Here is a 22322-nt window from a genome sequence, read left to right on the forward strand (position 1 = left end):
CTAATGTAGCTCTGATACCTCCAATGTTTCCTAAGCCTAGTGTTCTCTCTGAGGTGTTTAGTTTAAACGTGGGGTGCAATGTGCAAACTATTCACTTTCCAGCCAGTCTGTGGAACAAATAGCAGCACTGCAGATTGAAATGCCAACCTTTTCTGCCACTTCAGCTAAATTGGCTCAAATGTCACAAGGTTTGGGAATCAGGTTTTGAAGGAAGAGGAAAGCCAAGGGAGAAAGCATCACGTTCTTTTTTCCTAGAAGTGCCAGAAGCTACCCAGCATGCAAGGCTGCCTTTGACCTTAGCGCTCCTCCCAGCACCAGGTAATGAATCACAGTGTGAAATTTTGCATCTTTCTTTCCTCTGCTCCTTTAGTGATGCTTCCGAGTCATATTTGGTGCATAGCAGAGGAGCCAACTCCTAGGGGCCAAGGTCCCTTCGCTCCCCCCATAAAATATTTGACGTAGCCACACACACACACACCCCGCAAGTTGATAGGCATTGTAATCCAAATCGTGTGTGTACACTAAGTCATGTCATCGATTATGCAGGGCAGGGTTTACCTCCCCCCCATGTTTTATTCAAGTTTACACCCCTGGTGCATAATGAAGAACTCCCATCCTTGGGTTCATAGGGACATTTTGAGATGGGAAGTACATTTAAGTGGGAAGCAAGCACATTTAGGTTCTACCTTGATTGCAGCAAAGCTCCTCTCCCTCTTCCTGCATTTCTATTTGTATGGTCTAAGATAACGACTTTGAATTACATTGCGAGAATCTCTCTCCTGGTTATTCTTACTAGAAAACAAAGTCTGCAATTCTCTCAGGAAATGGTTGGCCTTCCTTTGAGCAAATCAAACTGTGAAATGAGGCAATGGGTGGAAATCTTTTTTTTTAAGGAATTACAGCTTTTTAAAGAGGGTGGAAACTCCTGCCCATGAATTTCCAAGAGAATAAACTCCAGAGCAGTAGTTGTCCCTAGTAGCAAAAAGATGGCAAATGCTGTGACATTTTTAAGCTAACTGGCTAACTGGCTTTTTAAGCTGGGCTGGCTATCTCATGTCGACTCGTTGGTCAGTTGAAGCAGGCCTGGTCTGGGGAAAGTCCCGTTTCTCTTAAGGGAAGGCCAGCAGTGGTCGCCTGGGCTCAGGCCACTGTTTCTTTGTGAGGAGGAAGTGAGACTAAGCAGGCCTAGTTACCTCTTGTGAAATAACTCTCTTATAATTTTTAATAAACTGTTCTAGTGGGTAGTACCAACTCTGTGCTGGATATGTTACAGCCAGAGTTGCAACACTCAGATTCCACCATTTCTGATGTGGAGATCAGTTAACAAAAATTGAACATGTTGTTGTTATGAAAAGGGCTCAAAAGCAGCCTAGCATATAGTGAGCACTTCGCTCTGAGTGCTCCTAATTAAGCATTGGCAGTTACTCCATGTTGACAAGTGGGCTGGGGTATATTTTCACTTGTCGTAGGCAAGCTCAGAGAACCCCCTGGTACATTTAATTTTGTGGCGCAGGAGGAACATACCTTGTAGTGGCTGCTTCACCTACTAGTACAAATCTATGCTTACTTCTTCACTAATTTTACTTGTATTTCTGCACCCAGGAGAGAACATTTGCAACACTAAGGATGCAATCCTAAGCATACCTAACTGGGAAGTGAGTCCCATTGAACTGAGTGGGATATGCTTCTGAGTAGACATGCACAGGGTTGCACTGCAAGGATACATTTTGGGTCTCGATATCTTGGTCAGAACTCTCCTTAGGTAACTTGACAAAATGGCCACCAACCAGCTGCATGACTGAAAAGTTATGTACAATAGAGTGTGGCTTTTGAAATACTAAGATGGCATGCATCCATTTTGTATGTCCTACAACATTGCTTCATCGTAGAAAGGACTTGGCTTCTACTTCAGGGCATATTTTTGGCTTTCTTTTGTTTGCACAGTTGGCAGTATTAGCTGTTGTTTCTTTAATGAGTTATTTGATACTAAAAGCAGGACATTTTCCTTTCCTTCCACTGGAGGGAGACAAAGACAGACATGTGAATATGTTAAAAGGAAGTACTGTTTAAATGAGCACTCATTTTGCCTTTGGCGGCAGGAGACTGAGCTTAAGTCCAGGAGGCTGGGTGCGTAGCATTCCCCATTGGCTCCATGTTGGCCCAGCACAGTTGTATTTCTGTGAAATGGTTGTTTGTTTGTTTGTTTGTTTTTAAATAAAAAGGGCTGGCAATAATCTAAACTTACTGTAGACAGATCTACATTTCAAACCTAAGTCAGGTTTATACTGCTTTAAATGATATGACTTCTCCAGGGAAATCATGGGAATTGTATTTTTATGAATTTGCTGAGAATATTCTTTTTCAATCTTTCCCAGAATTGCCATTCCAGTGCCTCCGTTGGTGGAAACTCATGATAAACTGGGTTTATTTAGTGATGCAGCCACACGCTAGCTGGTGACTGTGTCAGCATTTGCACTACGCTTGGAGGAATGGATCACATTTTGCCAAGATCTGAAAGCATAAATTTTGGCATTGACACAATTCTGACATAACACTAAGTTCTCGCTTTCTTTCAGGCCATTTCTTCTCCTTCCCCACTAGCTGCTTTTAAACAGGAAAGGGTTATTTTATCGCCCAGCATGCCCTATTTTTCTATTGCATTATATGGTCATGTATGTACTTAAGCTCACTCATTTTACCCTTGTATTTTTCCCTGAAGAAGTTGAAGTGATAGGAAAGTAACATTTAAAAACATAGATATTCACTACAAAAAAAAGTGGCAATCTCATTCTAATTTTCTTAATCTGATTTCTCAGATAGTTCTAGAAGGGAAATTTAATGAGATGTCCCTTGAGGATTGGCCTTGTTCTAAGTCATGCTGAATATGAACATGGAACAAAATAAGACATCAGCTTGGTTGCAAGGCATCTTTCAACCTAATCCAGAAAAACAGAACCACATGTGTAAGCAACTATACATATACATTGCCCCTGGATGCACACCTGCATGTTCATCTAAGTGTTGCTGAATGGCTGGGTGAATAATTTAATGCACATGAGGCCACCATTTGTTATGGGGTTATGAAGTTACTAGTTGAATCCAACTCCAGTTGCATATGGCCCAAGTCCCTCTCCTCTAAATGCCAGGTCATTGACTCTGTTACTCAGATATATAATATATACACACATCATTACACTGGCTGACTGATGTGCATCATACTCTCTTCTCTTACTTTCTCCCCCACCCCACCAAACCTCTCCCATTTGACTATTAAGTTCTAAATTGTACAAGTTCAGATAGATTTCCCTCTCCTCTCTCCCAGTGATGGCAGAACTGGAATTTGTAATGGAACTCACTCTCTTTCTAGAGAATCAAGTTGGAGAAGTGAAGGTTGGGTAGCTTATATTTGGTTTGGAAATTACTCTAAATTCTAAGTAAATGTGGTGAAAGAGGCTAGAATGCTTTCCTATGTTCCTCTTCACGTACTAGTCCTTGTGTGCCTACTTTTCTCCACAACCTTCACGTAAGACCATCATTGGAAGAAGCACTCTTTAAAAAACACTGTGGTGGGGCTACATCCTTACCTGATCCACTAAATTAAGCTTTATTTTTTTTTCCTGATCAAAAGAAGAAGAAAAAGACTTCTGGGTGGATGGTAGAAACTAGATCATATCAAAACAGGACAAGCCCCCAAAACTCACTTTGAACCCTGTTAAAGAACAAGCCATTGTTTGAAGCAACATAAAATGTCGCTTCAAACTCTCATCTTTGGAATGACAGGTCTATCATAAATTATGCTTCTTGTTAATGCTGCCTCCCAGACTAGTAACTCACCAAAAATTGGTTTTTTAACCTTCCAGCTGGAATGCAATTCATGGCTTACATTTTAGGGTACACAGCTAAAACTGGCATTTATGCCTAGGCCAAATGCACTTTTGTTACCATGTGTATGATAAGGCCAAACCTAAGCTAAGACTGAACATACCATCACCTTCTGCATGTATATAGAGTGGAAGACATGCTTTGCTGCTGCATTGTGAGAATGGAAGCTTGTTTGCTTGCTTTGACTGCTTTCCATTAGCTTTTCTAAGTTTTCATAGTCATACCTTGGTTGTTGAACGGAATTTGTTCCGGAAGTCCGTTCAACTTCCAGAAACCAAGGCTTCTGATTGGCTGCATAAGCTTCCTGCAGCCAATCAGAAGCCCCATTGGCTGTTTGGCTTCCAAAGAATCAGTCAGCAAAGTTTGAGTTTTACCTTTTGTATATCAGCCACGATGTTTGATTCCAGAGCTTTGGAAAGAACACTTTTTAACCTACTATTGGAGTTTTGAAACATCTGTAGAAAGTAAGTGTTCAATCAAACCAATAAGTTATTGTGTAACTGATCTGAGTCCCTTCTTGATCCTTCTTCCTAACATAAAGCCATTTAGATATGGACCGAAGTGTGCATGGAAATTACAGGGACGCTTGTGGGAAAAGTCATAGGTCAGAGGTAGAACAAGTGATTTGCATGCAAATTCAATCTTTGGCATTTTCAGGTAGGGCTGGGGATCACAGCACAGACAAAATTTAGCTCGATGGACAAATGGTCTGACTCTGTATTTGACCACTGAGCCTCTTGGGCTTGCTGATCAGAAGATCAGCGGTTCAGATCTACGTGATGGGGTGAGCTCCCGTTGCTCTGTCCCAGCTTCTGCCAACCTAGCAGTTCAAAAGCACACCAGTGCAAGTAGATAAATAGGTACCGCTGGGGCGGGAAGGTAAACAGTGTTTCCGTGTGCTCTGGTTTCCGTCAGTGTTCCTTTGTGCAAGAAGCGGTTTAGTCATGCTGGCCACATGACCTGGAAAGCTGTCTGTGAACAAATGCCAGCTGCCTTGGCCTAAAAAGCGAGATGAGTACCACACCCCATAGTCACCTTTGACTGAACTTAACCGTTCAGGGGTCCTTTACCTTTTTTAAACCTTTATCCTGAATCTCATTTGGCTGAACTTAGGTGAGCAATTTTATTTATACTGGAGCATGGGACAGAATAACCTCCTGCAGCATTTGTCTGCATGCAAAAGGGTTGTTTTTTTTTATAAAAAAAAACAAGTGTGATTGGCTTAGGGCATCTCCTAGGCCAAAAAGATAAGAGTTGTACATTTTCTCACCAGGAGGCTTGGCACCTTTAGGAGAGTTGGCCCAAAGTAGCTACTAACCTTGAAATAACATTTGAAGGATCCTATCCTGTTTCTCTGTGTTGTGAGCTGTGTTGGTAGGACTGCCAGATCTAAATTTCAAAAACAAAGGGACACTGGAAGAGGAATGTCTGGACATATGTTATGACCTATTGGGGCTGTGCTTTTTGGAATTCTGGGTAGGTAGCATCCTGGGGAGACCCACTCTGAGGCAATTGAAACAGCACTGTCTAGTCCCATGGATATTATCTGGAGATGTAACAGAATGGGGAGATCCAACATAAATGTCCTGCAGTAGAGGAAACTTAAGAATTACCTATATTAGAGGATCTCTGAGGATCACTTGGACTCAAAATGTTATAATCTTTCTCTGAGGTTCCTTCTAGCCAGCTGAATAATTCTCTCCGCCCACCATGGTCTATTTGTATCTTGGGCAGGCTTTCTGTGGGAAATGGGAATAATCCCACAACGGGGCGAAGGGAATGAGGCCTTTTTCTGTTTTTTGTTGTATCCACTTTTTGGTCCATCTTTTATTTTTTGATTTTGTTGGGTTCTTCTTTTTTTTCTAAACTAGAGCAAACAATTTTATAAAAAAGGACAAAAAAATGTACACTGAAAAGCACTAACAAAGCCTGATTATGTAACCTCTGTGCAGATGCAGCATGGACTTTTCTCTCTTCCCCCTTCCAGGCGCTTTGGGTTGATGCAAGCAGCTACTCCAATATCAGCCCCTCTCCCTCCCTTGCCCCTTGTAAAACCCTCTCAGAGAGGAAAACAGATCCTTTAAAATGAAATAACAAAAGCATCCTCCCCCTTTCCCCCACCCGCCCCACCCCAGCTCCCTCGGCACCCCCTGCTTTTCACCTTAAAGCCCACCTCTTTGCCCCTGGATAATGCCAGTATTTGTTCTGTGTTATAAGTGCCAAGAAAAATTTTGTGACTCCCTCATCCCTGTGACCTGAGAGTATCAAGAAATTGCACATTAACTACTGTAAAGATTAAAAATAAAAAAAGGAATTCAGAAATGTTAATAAAAAAAAAAGTTTGTAACAGTTGCGTGCCTGACCATTTCATTTGTAAGCTTGATTATTCCCTGGGGAGTTTATCATGGAGCAGCCTTGCTGAAATTAAAAACAGACTGGATTTGCTTAAGGTAGGTATCTAAGCTTTGGAGCATTTCTGTGGATCCATCGGGCTAAGTAACTTCTATTTCCAAATTAAGCAACCCCATTGTACAAAACAAATACGACTGAGATTCATGTTTGTGTGTTTCATTAAATTTCATATCTTGCTCTTCAACTCCCCTATACTAGAGTACAGATGGGCAACTGGAACTGGTTGCCCTCCATATGTTGTTCGTTCAACTCCTGCCAGCCCTTATCAGCATGGCCAATGGTGAAGGCTGATGAGAGTTGTACTCCAGCAACATTGGGAGGGCCACCGGTTCCCCACCCCTGGACTAGACAAAGCATTCCTTAAACCACGGCATAAATGTTTGCAAAATTGGGCATCATTTGATTAGCATATTTACCTTTTCTTGAGTTCAGCAGAACTTGTTGAATTTCTACTACTCTACTGAAAAGAGATGCTCCGATTAAATTGCTGTGCACAGTTCCCTGGGACTAAGCCCCACTGAACACAGATTGAACAACGTCAGATTAGCCTGCAAACTGCACAGCAAGGCTCTCGGGGAGGGAGGACATGATACGAGGTTTGTACTGCTGCAAAAGGGAAAAGACAAGCGAGAAATTACTCGGTTGCTTGGAATGCAATGTGATCACAGCCTTGAGCTTTAGGCAATCAGTTAAGAATCATCTTAAATAATGCCCCCACAATTCAGTAAGAATGACTGAGAGTGCATTCAAAGTGCATTAGATCCCTAGCTTCAAATAACTTCTGTGGCTGGCCGGCCATAGTTAGATCAAAGTAGGGTTCTCTTCTAGTTCAGAGGTGGGGAATTTCTGTCGCTTCATATTTTGTTGGTCTTCAGTGTCCAGCAGCCAGGGTTGACAGTGACAATCTGACATCATCGGGATGGCCATTGCTGCTCTTGTTTTCACATTTTGGGGAATGTAAATATCACCACTCCCTTCCCACAGCAACATTCCAGAACCAAAGTTTGTATTAAATAGAAGTATAAAAACTTTTATTTATTTTTTCTTGGAAGAACTAAAAAGCTTGTTCTGGTACCTTTTTTTTAATAATACTTCACAATAGAAACAGAATGGCTTCTGAGTGCATGTGACAGCAGGGCTGCCTCATAGAAAGGACTGTTATCCTCCACATCAGGCTACTGAGTCACTTGAGCTTGGCTGAAAGTAGCCTCTTTATATCAGCATAGACTGCGTGTCCTTGGCAGGGATTTAGACCTAAGGGGAGAAGGTTTGTTTACCATATAACTGAAAGGGATTGAGCTGACTGGGTGTCTGGAAACCAGTTTTCTTGAAGTGCTTGGCAGCACCCCAGAAGTATTGGCACCACTTGCAACCTGAAGCACAGCACTGAGGCCTGAGGGATTTGGGTGATGAGATTCTACATTTTGCTCCCTGTTTTTGTTGGACGGCTGGCCTCACGGTAAGAGAAGGAGCTTTGGGGTGATGTTGCCAGTTCCGCGAAGCAAAATCCCTTTCTTGGCACTTAATGCAGTGAGATGGTTTTGGCCTGTTTTCAACTCTGAGCAATTTTGCCCTTTAAAAAGGAAGCAAGGCCTTTGTCCTACCCCGTCTATTCACAGTATCCATCTGCTACTGGCTGAGGTAAAACACAACCGATGGCTTAGTCAATTGTGCTTCTTCAGCAGGCACATTTAATGTGCAGCAATCTTGCGCCCGTTCAGAGGTGGCATGAAGAAGAAGAAGCTATAATGGCAGCAAGAATAGTCAGCTGGGACCATGTTCTTCCTCTTTGGCTGCTAGAGATGAGAAGAAAAGGCTACTCAGTGGGGGAAAGGAAACGGACGCTGCTGCATCTACTTGCAAAATGGGTAACAAACTGCATATGCAATATGGCTTCCACTTTTATCAGGCACATCTGTCTGTCTATAATTTCACCTTGGCACACACAAAAGGGGGAGATGGCACAAATTTCCTAACCTCCAGAACCCAGTCCTCCTTTTTCACAAATCTGCAGCCTTAAACAATTAGGAGAAAATCCATCATTCCACCTGATTAAATGGACTCGCTTCCTTTTCATCTTTGGAGGAAGCTTCGCACCGATCCCACACAGGATACAAGGCCCCGGTGTTCCACTTGACAGGGATGGGATTGGTACCTGCCACCCTTCCCCCATGTCCGTTCTGCCGTTTGATCACAGAGCAAAGAGAAGAACCAGCACTACCACCATGACAACGAGCAACAGGCCGATGATGCACCACTGACGCCGTTCTGATGGAGTGGGAGAAGAGAAAATACAGGGGGAAATGGTGTTAAATGCAAGAAGACCAATCCTGTTAAGAACCCACCAGCCCTTCCACCACAGTGGGGGTCTGACATTGTAAATAAGCAAAAACAGTTAGAAGGGATCCTTTAAGACAGGGATGAGGAACCTGTGGCCCTCCACATCTTGTTGGACTCTGGCTTCCATCAGCCGCAGGTAGCATAGCCAATGGTCAGGGATCATAGGAGCCGTAGTACAAGAACATCTGGAGAGCTATGGGTTCTCCAGCCTTACCTTAAACAGAATTAATTTAAAGCACATAAGATGCCGCAATTTGAACCATATTCTAACCCTCTGAACCATGTGCCCCCTCCCACTGGCCTGCACTCCAAGCATGATGGACGCGGGTGCAAGAATCATCCTTGGAAGACCACAAGTAGAAAGAGCTCAAGTGAACATTTGAGGAAATGATGTTGGGTGGTCTGTTCCCAGATTAAAACACCATAGTGTGGAGACCTAATCTGTTTTGTTGGATTAATCATTAATCCAGGGTCATGGGCTGGACCACCCCCAAGGAGATCGTCTGTGAGCCGGACTGGTGCAGCGCAACACCGGAAATCACATCTGCACATGTTCGTGGTGCCGGTAATCGCTTCTGCACATGCCCAGATGCCAAAAATCACGCCTGCACAGAAGCTATTTTCAGCATCTGACATGCGCAGACACGATTTCTGGTATCTGCGTGTGTGCAGATGCGCTTTCTGGCGCTGCTCGGCGAGTCCCCACGCTGCGCTGTGCTGGTTTAGCGCAGCGTGTGGGGGACTCGCAGAGCGGATGGTTCAGTTCAGATGTGGCTCTTGGGCCAGTAAAACGGTCTTCGTGGCCCGCATCCGGCCCATGGACCGCATGTTGCCGACCCCTGCATTAATCTAACCCACAGCCCTGGTGTCATAGGCAGCGTTAGAAATTGAGATATGAAAGCTAGGAGCTAAATGGCACCTTAAACCTAGGTTATGGACGCAACAGTGGTATGTCTAGGAACACTTTTTAAATAACAAGAATACAAAGCTTAAAAAGAATGAACTGCAGCTAAAACATTATGTTCATTTTTCACAGGGTCTAGTCCTTCCCCTGCCCACCCCCTTAATCTTATTGAGAGGGACTCTTCTCCAGTCTTCTGAGAGTAGCTGGAAGTGGGGAGGCAGAAAAGGGTCCTCCTTTCCTTCCACACTGCCATTTTAATCTGAAATCTTAGACACAGTACTGTGCCCAGAGCTCAGAAACTGCTAGCGCGAATGAAATTCCCGGTCGCAAAATGCGCCTAGAACAATGGGAATTTCCAACACTGGACACAGGTAGCTAACGTCTGTAGCACTCTTGGGCAAGAGGTGGGGCAGGATGGAGAGACACTGCAGGCCTGTTTATGCCATACAGTGGAGCTTGAATTCCTGCCTGCCTCACCCATGGAGGAAGGGCTGCAACTTAAGAGATCTGCATGCAGAAGCTCTCTGGCTCAGTCCCCAGCCTCTCCAGGTAAGGCTGGGAGTGTCTGGAGAGCTGATGCTAGTTGGCATTCACAATACTGAGCTAGGTAGACAAAGGATCTGACTCGGGAAGCTGCATTCCTGTGTGCAACTGCCTGCTCTTTGTAAGCCAGAAACAAGAGCACTAAATGACACTGTAGTGGCACTCCTGCCAGGAAAAAAATGGTTTTAACCTGCTTTTGCATCTGTTACTCCAGGGACTTGTGCTGAGAGCCAGCAGCAGAAATGGAGATGCAACACTGGCCCAACCAGAATGTTCAGGTTTTTATACCATTACATCATTCTTTTAATTGCCATTCTATTTCACACATAGGCACGTACTCCAGATCTCCTGTGATGAATCTGCCTTGCTGAGTCTCAGCAGTGATGCCAAATGCTCCTTTGATTAAGAGAGGAAGGCAGCAAAAACTGCCTCCAAAGTGAATACTAAGCTCAACCCTGTATTATTGTTCCACCTGCACCACCACCCAGCAGCAAGCGAATGGGCCAATCTGGCTGTAGAGGAAAGAGGCAGGGGGTGTGCTGGAAGTGTTGGCAAGAGGCAGGCGAAAAGGGGCAGAAATTCACAGTTGTGAAACACAGAATACTTTTGTGGAAGCCAGATTGCCTTCGCCTGTGGTTATGTTTATGGTGATGAAGGCAGGGGTGAGGAAGCTAAGGCCTCTCTACCTGGCCGGTGGGACTTTTACCAGCCACACCCTTCTCCTGAGGCCACACCCCTCACTAGTCCTGTCTTGGCTGACTGAATATGTTCCTGGACTCTACTACTGCTTGCCTGCCTGGATGGTGAAAGGTGTGTATATGTAAAATTATCTGACATTTGCAAAGCTGGAATTAGTCTACTGTACAAAAGGTAAGAATCTGCTGTGGTGCCGCTTCCTGGCTACCCCACTGCGGCTCCAAGCAGATTATCCACAAAGGAAGACAGCCCTCAGGATGAGAAACATTCCCCACCACTAAAATAATAACATTTACTATTCTTTTATGGGAGAAGGCAAGCAGCCCGATTCCTAAACCAACACCTTCAGTTACTTGATGCCAAACCCTGAGCAAAGCTGATGGGCAAAAGAAAGCAATTTCAAGAAGTCTGGGGAATTAGGTTATCGGGGTGCGGAGGAGTAAAATCTCCCTTGTACCAAAGTAGTTCTGGAACAGAGAGCTGTTTCTTACCACTTGCCATATGGGAGACTCTGGCCATTTTTTTGAGCACGCCATCCATGCGGCTGTGAGTGCTGTCCATCTCGTGGGCAAAGTCTTCCAGCATCCTGAAAGGCCAGCAAAGGCACCGTCAACGCGAGTGGCAACTGTCCACAGGGCAACCCTCTCCCAATAAGAGCTTCTGAGTCTTGCCTCCACCCCACAAAAATCACAAAGCACGGGGATGTCAGCCAGGTATGCTGGCAGGTTGCAAGCAATTCTCTTTTAGGGGTATCTTCCCTGCCAAGAGAGTTCAGAATCTACTCATTCGAGCTACACCAGCATTTTCTAGTAATGGGATACATAACTGGGAGCCAGGGGTCCAATCTGTTCCAAGCATAATCCCTGGTCCCAATAACCAGCCTTAATAAACACACGGGTGCTCCCCTCTACCAAGCCAAGATGCAAGGAAAGGGGTTTATTAACTTGCTTCCTGGCAGAGTGAACAGCCACAGAGGTTCTGGCCATGTGCTCTCCTTGTGATGCTCACCCAGAAAATGGGGTTGGGCAGTGGAAGTACACAGCAATGGGAGGGGGACCCTCTGGCAAAGAAATCCATTCCTGCTGAAGAAGGGTGGGAGGGAGAGAGAGGGTAAAGCACTCTTTGCCCCTACTGGGGGCTCACACAGGTACAGGAAGATCCTGTGCTCATGTCTCTGAAACTCGAGTCCTTCCTGAATCTGTTAGAAATGAGTGGCCACCACAGTTCTAGATAGACAAAGGTTCTGGATCCTCTTCTCTGATCTAGCAGCGGCCAGGACTGCCAGAGCTGTATTCCTTGGGACTTGTCTGCTGCCATTTTATCCAGGCCCAACCTGATAATGGGCTGCCCCCATTGTCCCCTTTGCTGCTTGAAAGGTTTGTCTAAAGAGCAAGATAGGAGTGTTGGAATACATCAGCACACACGCACACCCCACACTACCTGCACTCACACAGTCTGCTCATCCAGCTCTTCTCCAACCCGACTCGACATGTGCTTCAACACTCGGATGCTGCCAGAGACAAGCTCCAGCTGCTCATCCTGCTCCTCAATGATCAGCTGTCAAGGAGAAAGCGAGAATGCAAGACATCAGCGGGGGAGTCTGTTAGAACTCAAAGCAAAGAGAAACTAAGAGGGTTCCTGCCCATGATACAACAATATGTTGTACAAAGAAGTCTCAGCCTCAACTGGGCGCTGGCTTTCAAGGTGAGGGGAAATGAGGACCAAGCTGGAGTAGCAACTCTGGGAGTTAGGCAGCCATACCATCACTTCTGACGCCCCACATATGACCCATAAATGTCCATCTTTTTGTGTGCATTTAGGCAAATGGGACCAAAACTCATTTCAACGGCAATCTTGAAAAACTGAAACTAGTGAATGCCTTTACAGGTTAATATCCCTTCACAGAAGTCAGCCCTCAGGATCTTGACTGTTACATTAATGTTTTGTTAAAGAATCCAGCACTTGAACAACAAGAGTGGTTATGGGGCTCCTCTTCATTTAGCAAGAAGAGAAAGGCCTCTGGTACTTGCTCAATAGACGTCATCCTGAGCACACCCAGTCCAAGGAGGACAAATGTTTAATTCTTTATTGACAAAGAATTACAGCTCCTGAGGCGCACTGAACATGCACACACACACACTTCTGGTGGCTAGGTAGCTGGCGTCTCTCCTCAGGCTTGCACTCCAAGTTGGACTGTTGGACAGGTGGCCAGGCCTAGACCCCAAACTTAAGTACCCTCATCTGATGGTGTGAGCACAAACAGCCTGTGACTGAACTACACTGAAGTTGTCACTGTGCCTGCCTCTTCAAGCCCCTCCTGGTCCTGGGGGACAGTGGGGAAGGGTACGGAGGGGATTCTGCTGGCCTCGTCCCTTCATGCACTGTCTCTTCCTCAGTTCCTGGAACGTCCTGTCCTTCCACAGTCTCTGACTACTCAGACCCCTCCCCATCCTCCAGCTCAGGCTCCTGCCTCGCAGAAGGCCTACAACCACATAAATCACTACCCCCTTCCCCAAGATCAGCCTCTGGCCCTGCCACCACTTCCGGTCACTCCTCAGAGCCCTGCCAGCCCCCAGTGCCAGATTACCAAATAGGGCCCCACGCCTTTTAGGGGCCCCAAGACAATGGATCAAAATAATACTGATTTGATCTTGAGAGAAAATTACAAAAACGTATTAGGAGATAATTTGCAAGGGGGGCCTCCACAGGGTTTAATCCGGCACTGCCAGTCCCTGTCAATATACTGAAATGGCCATTTGGGAGGAGACCAAACAGAGTGGGGAAAGAGGTTTGCTTCGGTCCTGAATAAACATGGAACAATTTGATTTCTAGCAGAAGTCCTCCCAAAGACTGTATAATGTGTTTCCTTATCTTGACAGTCTTCACAATAACCTTTTGAGTAGCCCAATCTACTGCTGAGAAACAGGTCCTTGCCTCCTGCCTGGGTTTGAAACCATACTCACTGTAAGAAAGGGAGGCAGGAAGCATTTATGCTCACCTCCACTCAAAGATATCCTTCACCTGTAGTCTGACAGGGAAGAAAGAAGAAAGCAGTTCCAGGTATGGGGACCCTGTGGCCTCCAGACATTGCTAAACTACAGTGCTCATCGCCCCTGACTATGCTGTCCAGGATGATGGGAGTTGGAGTCCAACAACATTCAGAGGACCACAGGTTCTTCACTCTTGTACTTGACTGAACCCACAGCTGGGGGAGAGGAGAGAGGTACAGGGAACAGGGAGTGTACAGATGCTGTGAGCATCTTTTGCACTAGAGCCCAAGATTTCTCTCAATGCAGGTATCAAGCTTGAGGACACGGTTAGGTCTCTGTAGGATGTTGGTGAAAATGATGGACTGGTGTGGCTCACTGTCACTGCTCTTACCTTCTGATGCAACTGCTGCTCTTCCAAAGTATGTGAATTAGCTGTTGACAGATCCTCTGCATCCAGCATCCCATAGTGTTCCCTGCTCCCCACCAGCATCTGCAGAGGGAGGAAAAGGGGGTCACTATCTGAGCAAGCCCAGGATTCTTAGGGCTCCCAGGATTGCTGAGACCAAGCAAGGAAGGAAGGAAGCAAGCAAGCAAGGGTGAGCTGGGTAGAAGAATCTGCAGGGTTAAGTGGAACTCAGGGCCTAGGAAGAGCCTTTCTCTGGTAAGGAGATCAGGAACCTTTTTCACTGCATTCCAGAATTAAATGGCTCTTAAAAGATGTGGTGTTGAGATCAGAAGCAATATTATGGATGATGCTCTCAGGTAGTTCTACTCATTTAAGGGGGAATCAACAAGTGCATTTCATAAGAGCTCTGGACTATAATCCACACCCCAGGGATACTGAAAGTGAGACAAAGGATGTTTCACTTTAAAAAGAGAGAGGCCATTTATCCAAGCAATTTGCGCCTTGCAGAAGAAAGCTGACCTTACCCTTGGTTAGATGGCCAGCTCCACTTCCTTTGTGGCAAAGAAGCTGTAGACCAGCCTTCTCCAACCTGGTGCCCTTCATATGTTCTGGACTACAATTCCCATCAGCCCCTGCCCACTTGGTGAGTGAGAGGCTCTGGAGGTACCAGGATGGGGTAGGCTACCGGGGATAAAGAGCTACCCTAGCCATTGCCAATTATAATTCTTTCCCTCCCAGGGAATAAATTTCCAGCAAAACACTGAGGTGTGGCGAGGCTGGTAAGATGTGCTTACCTCTCTGTTTTTCCTCTCCGCAAAGGCCTGTGCTGCTGGACTGGATATGTGATCTCGCATTTCCTTTAGTCAAGGAAAGGAAGCAGTAAGAGAATATAATCAGATGAGACTATGGCCTCATACACTAATAATAACAACAATAAGGGTGGGTTTTTGCAGAGGCACACAGTCTCGTCTTGTAACCCATCCTAAGTCATAGGGTCCAAGGGGTATATATGGAAATAAATAAGATTACATGACATCCTTGTAGATCACCTATGGGCCAAGATATTGGATATAAAATGCAGTACTGTCCCAGCTTCAGTGTGGTATAGTGATTAGAGTATGGAATTAGATCCTTCTTTGTTAATAATAATAAAAAACCCCGCTCTCTCAGAATAAAGCACCCCAGCCACACACTTTTGTTAACACTTCCAAATCATCAATCAACATTTCACTTACCGTAGAACAGAGATGGAGAAGCTGTGTCCCTCTAGATGTAATTAGACCACAATTGCCATCATCTCTGACCACTGACCTTACTGGTGAGGGTTGTTGGGAGTCAAATAACACAGAGAGCCACAGACTCCCTAACCCTGCAACAGAACTATTCCTGTTGCATACAATAAGTGTTTTATGCTGCACAGGACAAAATGCTGCAAGAGTGACAAGGCATACATTTGACTCACCCTGACTGATTCCCGCATCTCTGTGACAAAAGTGCGCCGGGTGTCAACCTCAGAAGGCTCAATTTTGAACTTGCGCGGGTTTGACTCCACAATGCGTGTTCGTGAGTTAAGTTTGAGTCACCGAGTTAGAAAGCAGACAGAGCTACCTGGTTACAAATATCATGTGGGCCAATGCTGCATTTAACCTACCAGATGCTCTCTGTCTGTAGCAGAAGCTACCTATTTATTAATTCATTTTATTTAAGAAAGAATTTATAGGGCACCCTACATCCGATTTTTCATTTCAGGGCAGTGTGCTACTACACTTTATAGGAAAATATAAAATAATAATCAGATAGAGAAAATAACATTAAAACTGGGGGGGGGGACCTTTGGTCCAGAGGCCAAATATGGCCCTCTAGTTCTCTTCATCTGTATGTCACAATTTTCTGGGTGACATGCACCAAAAAAGGCAACATGGGCCCCATATAAACCTCTTCAGCTAGGGCATGCCATAAAATGGGGGAATTACTGCTGAGAATGCCTTCTCTCTTGTAACTGAATAAGGGTTTACTCCCCTTCCAGTTCTTGCAAATATCCCTGCAAAGAGCAGGATGGGGGTGGGGTGGGGGCTGCTATTGCCTGCTACTACCATCCTAGCAGCAGACAGTGCGTTTTAAAAATGATGCAACATAATTCCCTGGAGAGGCACCCCCCCCAATACGCTGTTCCAGCCCCAGCTTCAAAAGGATATATATGGTTTCCTCCAAGTCCTCCAGGTCCCAGTCGATGCTGCGCAAGCTGTTGCGTAGTTCATTAGTAGTCCAGTCAAATTCCTCTTTGCTGATGACCTGCGTCTCCTGCAGCAGCTGACACCAGCGCTGATAGAGCCCACGTGCTGCATTTACGGCTTTCTGAACTTCCCTACAGAACACAAATACAAGAGAGTGGCAGGGATGAGGTGGGCGAGCCAGGACAGGGTACTGTTTCTCCTGCCAAAGCCGTGAGACCACCAGACTGAACACAACACCCACCGGCCTTGCATAGCGGCAGCTCTGTTTCTGCAGCTGCAGGCAGGTGACAAGCGTAAGAGGTTTGCCAAACCCCCGGTGGGTCCCCATATATCATCGATTGGGTCCATTCAAGTGGGCAAACCGCAAGCTGTGCAGCTCTGTTCCAACTGACAGAGAGCCTCCCATAAAGCAAAGTTTCCTCCCTCGAAGCAGATGCCTCTCTATACTGAGAGAGGTATTGTTGCATTAAAAAACCAGTTCACTTCAGAGGACTGTTTGGAAGGTGAAAATCTGTATGAATAGCTGTCCGGAAAACCACATGGTACTCCAGCCTCCATGTGTCTAGAGATGAGTTACCCTGGAGGAAATTGGGCTTGTAAAAAGCTGCGCACTGGACCACTGGTGGCAGATAAGAATTGCCTCCTGGGGACCAGGCAGGAAGGTTTTACAAAAAATTGGTGGTTCTTCATTATTTTACTCCAGTAGTAGCAAACCTCTGGCTAATGGGATGTTCCTGGTCTGGGCTCCCAACTCCCTCCAGTCCCAGTCAGCCTGGCCAATGGTAAGAAATGATGGGAGCCAGAGTCTAACAAGGCTACAGCCCTGTTTTAGATCACAACAGTCTAGCACAGATATATGTGAATATTGCACATGTCCAGTGGGTAAATGCATTTTGGTGATCCCTCCAGTCCAGCCTTCCCCAACCTAGTGCCCTCCAGATGTTGATGGATTACAACTCCCATCATTCCTAACCATTGTCTTTGCTAGCAGGGGCTGCAGTCCCACCGATACGTGGAGAGCACTGGGTCAGGGAAAGTTGGATCTAATCAGAAACAAGATACCTTCATTAACTCCAGTGGCATCTCATGCACTCCAGGAAATGACAGCCTGACAATTGCACTAGGACACCTAATGGGTCATCTCAAATAAATATACATAAACCTAAAACCCTGAAGTCAGCTTCTTTGATGTGGAGACTCTTTTTAAAGTAAGTGGGTGAGTATCTCATTGGTGGATACTTCATACGAAGGAGTACTTATGGAACCATGCTTTGAGCACCCCATGGGCACTTCCATTTGGGGGCAGGCTGCTCGTGAGGGTCTGTCGACTCCAGGCAAACTTGGATGGCACTGATCATCTTGACACATTCCAGTCTGGCATCATGCCTTCATTTGGCACTGAAACAGCTTTGGTCCCCCTAACGAATGGCCTTTGCCAAAAGATAGCCCTGGGGAGCATGATGCTATGAGTTGTCCTACACCAGGCATGGGCAAACTTGGCCCTCCAGATGTTTTGGGACTACAATTCCCATCATCCCTGACCACTGGTCCTGTTAGATAGGGGTGATGGGAGTTGTAGTCCCAAAACATCTGGAGGGCCGAGTTTGCTTATGCCTGTCCTAGACCTCTCAGCAACTTCAGTACAATCAACTTCCAAACCGGGGGTACCACATTCCAGTGGTTCTGTTGCTAGGTGTCTGAATTATTCCAGAAGGTGGTGCTAATGGATTTTACCCAGTATTGCATTATTTATTTATTTATTTATTTAAAATTAAACGACAGAAACAAATAGTGGTGTCTGAAAGCTGCAAACTTGTAAGTAACCTATAACTTACAACTCTCTTCCAGCCACTTCTGTTCCATTCCTTCTAATTCTGTACAGTACAGTGGTACCTCGGGTTACATACGCTTCAGGTTACAGACTCCACTAACCCAGAAACAGTACCTCGGGTTAAGAACTTTGCTTCAGGATGAGAACATAAATCGTGCTCCGGCGCGGCAGCAGCAGGTGGCCCCATTAGCTAAAGTGGTGCTTCAGGTTAAGAACAGTTTCAGGTTAAGAACGGACCTTCAGAACGAATTAAGTACTTAACCCGAGGTACCACTGTACTGGAAAGGCTACTGTGGCAGTGAATGAGCTATGGCACTGTTAAAACTACTGCAATTGTAAAGCAGAGGTGTGGCCCTCCTGATACTGCTGGACTACAGCTCCCAGCATCCCTGGGTATTGGCCATGCCGACTGAGGCTGATGGGAGCTGGAGTCTAACAACATCTGCCCAGGGGGGCAGCATAGGTTTCCCATGTCTGCTATAAAATGGGATGTTCACAGAGGATAAGTGTGGTAAAAGGGAGGCACAGGTCTGTTTTCATCATCCAAACACATAACAGTAGATTTAAAGAGAGAGCAAAGCACAGAACTCTAGATCTCCTTGTTCCCATCTATGAGATCCAGCTGCCAAAACTCAACAGTGTTCCTTCAAACTGGCAAATTAAATAGAGTCCCACCATTCACCAGATCAGTAGGACAAAATGAGGAAGGAGATCGAGGGACAAATCGCAACCAAGTATATTCAAGGGTTTTTGGGAATAGTCTGTTAATTATGAAATATGAAGCTGGAAAACATCACTAATTCCCAGTGGTTAGTATAACCCCTTGTTATCCTACTCAGCAGTTCTTTCAAAGTGCAAGTGTCAAGCAAAATACTTAACAAAAAAACTCCCTATTTCTACAAAGTAACTTCCTTTTTTAGTCGTGTGTGTAAGTATACTTAGCTACAGAAACTGATTACTTGTCACAGAGACATACTTTGGGGGCTGTAGCTCGTTCAGACACACGATTCTGTCATCGTGGAAAATTTGTGCACAATAATTTTTTAGTAATGTCCACAGTTCCCCAAATATGAGCGGTCCATAAAACTTATAAACTGTGTTGTAGCAAGAACCCTAGAGTCCCAACTTCGAGGCTGAAATGATCCATTAGGGTGGAAAATAAAATAAAATAAAATAAAATAAAATAAAATAAAATAATAATAATAATAATAATATAGAAGTAGGGCAGTGCCTTTATTAGGACCGGCTAATAAATGGAGTTTCGACGAAGTTCCTTAGCTGAGGCGGGTTTCTAATCAGAGTTCTCTAGCTTCTCGCCCCCGCCTCCACATCCCCGCGTTACCCGACGCTTCCCACGCTCGCAGACCCACGCGGGGCCAGGCTGCCTTGCTGCGGCGCCCATCCCCACCAGGGGCGAGGAAAGACGGAGTTTGCGGCGGCCGTGGGAGTGGCTGCCACTCACCCTTTCACCACGAAGAACGGGTCCTCCAGAGACATTGCTGACCGGTCGAGATGCCTTCAGGAAAAGCCCAGCCGGCCGGAGAGCAGCGTATGGGGGCCAAACCATATAAGTCTATGAGCGAAGCGTCTCAGCCTGTCCCTCCCTCCCTCCTTTCCTGAGCTGAAGCCGCTTAGCAGCCACGTTTACTACGGGCGCCTCTTTCCTAATAATAGCAGGCCGCCCTCTCTCAACTCAGCCCAACCCGGCGCTCCCTCCCTCCCTCCCCCACCCCTTCCCCTGCGAAAGTGGAGCCGGACTTTTCTGGGGAGGAGCCGGGGGAAGGGTGGAGAGCGCTTGGCGAGAGCAATCAGGAATCTCCCCTGGAGCTTCTAGCAGCCTCGCGTTTCTTTCTTGGCCTCCTTTCTTTCTTTTCCTCCACCCTCCTCCGCCTCAGCTTCCTGGAGATGGAAAATGCGTCACTCTTACTAAGAAACGCGGCACTAAAATAGCGCAGGCCGCACCCCGCCCGGCTTCCTGATTCATTCATTTTCCGCCTGCAAACTGAGCGTTTGAGATCTTGGGCTCCGCTCCCTGGGCGTGGGTTCAAAACCGCAGCTCCTTATCGGTTACACTCTAGCCACTCATTCACACTGTAAGGGCGCCTGCAAAGAGGCTTACAGAGCGGTTTGCAAGTCCCTGTTTTGGGGGGGGGGGGTGTTCAGTGCTTGCCTGTGGGTGAAGTGGAGATTTTAATTCATGTTGGTGGCGGTTGTGTAAGGGACCAGAAACAGTACTTAGATTCAGGGCACAATGGAGTGCGCTCCTTTGTACTTCCCGCATTACTCTCTGCAATTTATTTCGGTGTGATAGTTAGCGTGACCAACGCATGCCCAGGCATCGGTCAGGAAAAGAGAGTCCGCGGGGAAGGTCGCCTGCGGAGACTCGGGCGTGATGCAAGAGTAAGGGAAAACGTGCCAGCTTGTAATACGAGACCAGCTAAAGATAGTCATTGCTAACTGGCTTCCCTAGGATGTGGGGCCCGATCTGAGGCGTATTTTACTAATAAGTAAATTCCGCTGCGTTCATCGGAACTTGCCTCTTGATTAGAGTGTGTATAGGATCGCGATTTTACATCTACCGATGTCTACTCAGAAGCAAGTCCCGCTGAGTTCAATGGAATTTACTCCCAAGTAAGTGTAGGACCCTTAGCCATAGTGTATCATGTGCAGATCAACGCGGCGGCTTGGAATACGCTTGGGGATGGGAGCTGGGCGCGCGTGAAGACAATGCGGCGAGGCTGTGGAGGGAACAACGCAGAGCACGTGCAAAACGGGTTGCATGCGACCCAGCAAAGATGGTTGTGCATGGACGGACGGCGTGTTGAGTTTATGAGAAGAAGGTAATACATTTAGATCACGCGGGAGTTCAGTGATAAGTATTTACAGACCTACGGCCGTGTATGTGCGAAAAAGGAAACGTATCCAGGCAATATTTGTTTTTAATACAAGCAGTACAGTATTTGTTTCTAATGAGGGAGTCTGTGCCTTTAGGTTACATTGCTAAGGCAGGCTTTAGTGGCTTGTGTGCAACTTGTGTATCTAGAGTGCCCTGTTACATCACGTCGCGGCAGTATGTAAACAGAAGGGGGAGGGGCAAGCGCAGAGCCCTTCTTTGGACAGGCTCCCGGAAACTCAATGGAGTCTCTCGTCTGGTTGCCCATTTATGGACACAGGAAGCAGTCCTGCTACGAGCGTAAGCATATTTTACAACGTTGGTAAACGCAGCCTTGGCTCCGCCCCTGTCGTCATGGTCCAATAATACATGCAGGAAGCGGTAAGCAGAGAGGCTGGGGTGACCTAAATAGAAGGAGGAGCCTGCTGAGCGAAGGAAGCCCTGGAGAGAAAACCGACGGGGATCCAAGAGAGAGTCCTCGCTCAGTCACCATAGTGATCGGGTTGATCTGGTAAAAATGCGAACTGGCCTCTGATTCTGTCACGAATGAGTGAAAGATTTGCTTCTAAAGTGAAAGCCTCTGATACGTGTGCGTGAACGTGACTTAGTAAACTGTGATGCGTGCAAAAAGAGCGCAACATAACCTCTCAGTAGCGTGTGCGCGCACGGCTAGTAACAAAGCCTGGTGAGTATAAGGGAAAATGAGAGCAAGACCCACTGAGAGCAAGACCCACTGACCATAGCTTGGAATCCTCTTCCCAGTCGAATAGCCGTGGTGGCGACAGCACAATTTCTTGTTTCAGCAATGCTGGCAGAGGAGGGAGGCAGCAGATAACAATTCCAGTGACACAAGCTGACAAGGAAGAGAGAAAGAAGCTCCCTCCCCCACACTCTGCTACTTACTGTGGTTGTTGTTCCCGAGGAAGGGACACATGACTAGGACTCAGTATTTCCCTCGGTTGAGCAATGAGAGCTGTAAAGCAGGAAAAACTACCTGCCTGCACCATCTCTCCCACTCATGCTCCTGCAAGATACTTGCTGGTCAACGGTGGGAACTGCTACTGTCCCAGCAGCAAGCCTGAATTCTTAATATGTTTTGTGTGCAAAACGTCTTGTACACGAAAGCATTATGTGTCAAAGTGTTCAAGAATTCTTGCATGTCCAGCCATGCCAATAAAGGCTCATCAAGTG

The 22322-nt window shown here is 46.2% G+C and overlaps 1 protein-coding gene across 1 annotated transcript; it reads right to left on the bottom strand.

Annotated features, from left to right (window-relative positions):
• Positions 1-7297: 7297 nt before the first annotated feature.
• STX10 (syntaxin 10) lies at positions 7298-20154 on the bottom strand. Its single transcript, XM_083481462.1, has 8 exons — positions 19701-20154; positions 16369-16538; positions 15636-15730; positions 14968-15030; positions 14159-14257; positions 12228-12334; positions 11269-11363; positions 7298-8562 (listed from the first exon to the last, which is right to left on the bottom strand). The coding sequence occupies exons 1-8, from the start codon at positions 19733-19735 to the stop codon at positions 8486-8488; spliced, it is 741 nt and encodes a 246-aa protein (XP_083337588.1). The 5' UTR covers positions 19736-20154; the 3' UTR covers positions 7298-8485.
• Between the last annotated feature and the right edge of the window lie 2168 nt (positions 20155-22322).

Source organism: Podarcis liolepis (assembly GCF_965112155.1).
Source record: "Podarcis liolepis genome assembly, chromosome: 2".
Taxonomy (NCBI): Eukaryota; Metazoa; Chordata; class Lepidosauria; order Squamata; family Lacertidae; genus Podarcis; species Podarcis liolepis.

Coding starts and splice junctions, on each gene's coding strand:
- STX10 (XM_083481462.1), bottom strand. CDS start 19,735: ATGTCTCTGGAGGACCCGTTCTTCGTGGTGAAAGG. Junction 15,731..16,368: donor GGACTTGGAGGAAACCATAT/ATATCCTTTTGA, acceptor ACTCACGAACAC/GCATTGTGGAGTCAAACCCG. Junction 15,031..15,635: donor AGATGCGGGAATCAGTCAGG/GTGAGTCAAATG, acceptor CCTTGACTAAAG/GAAATGCGAGATCACATATC.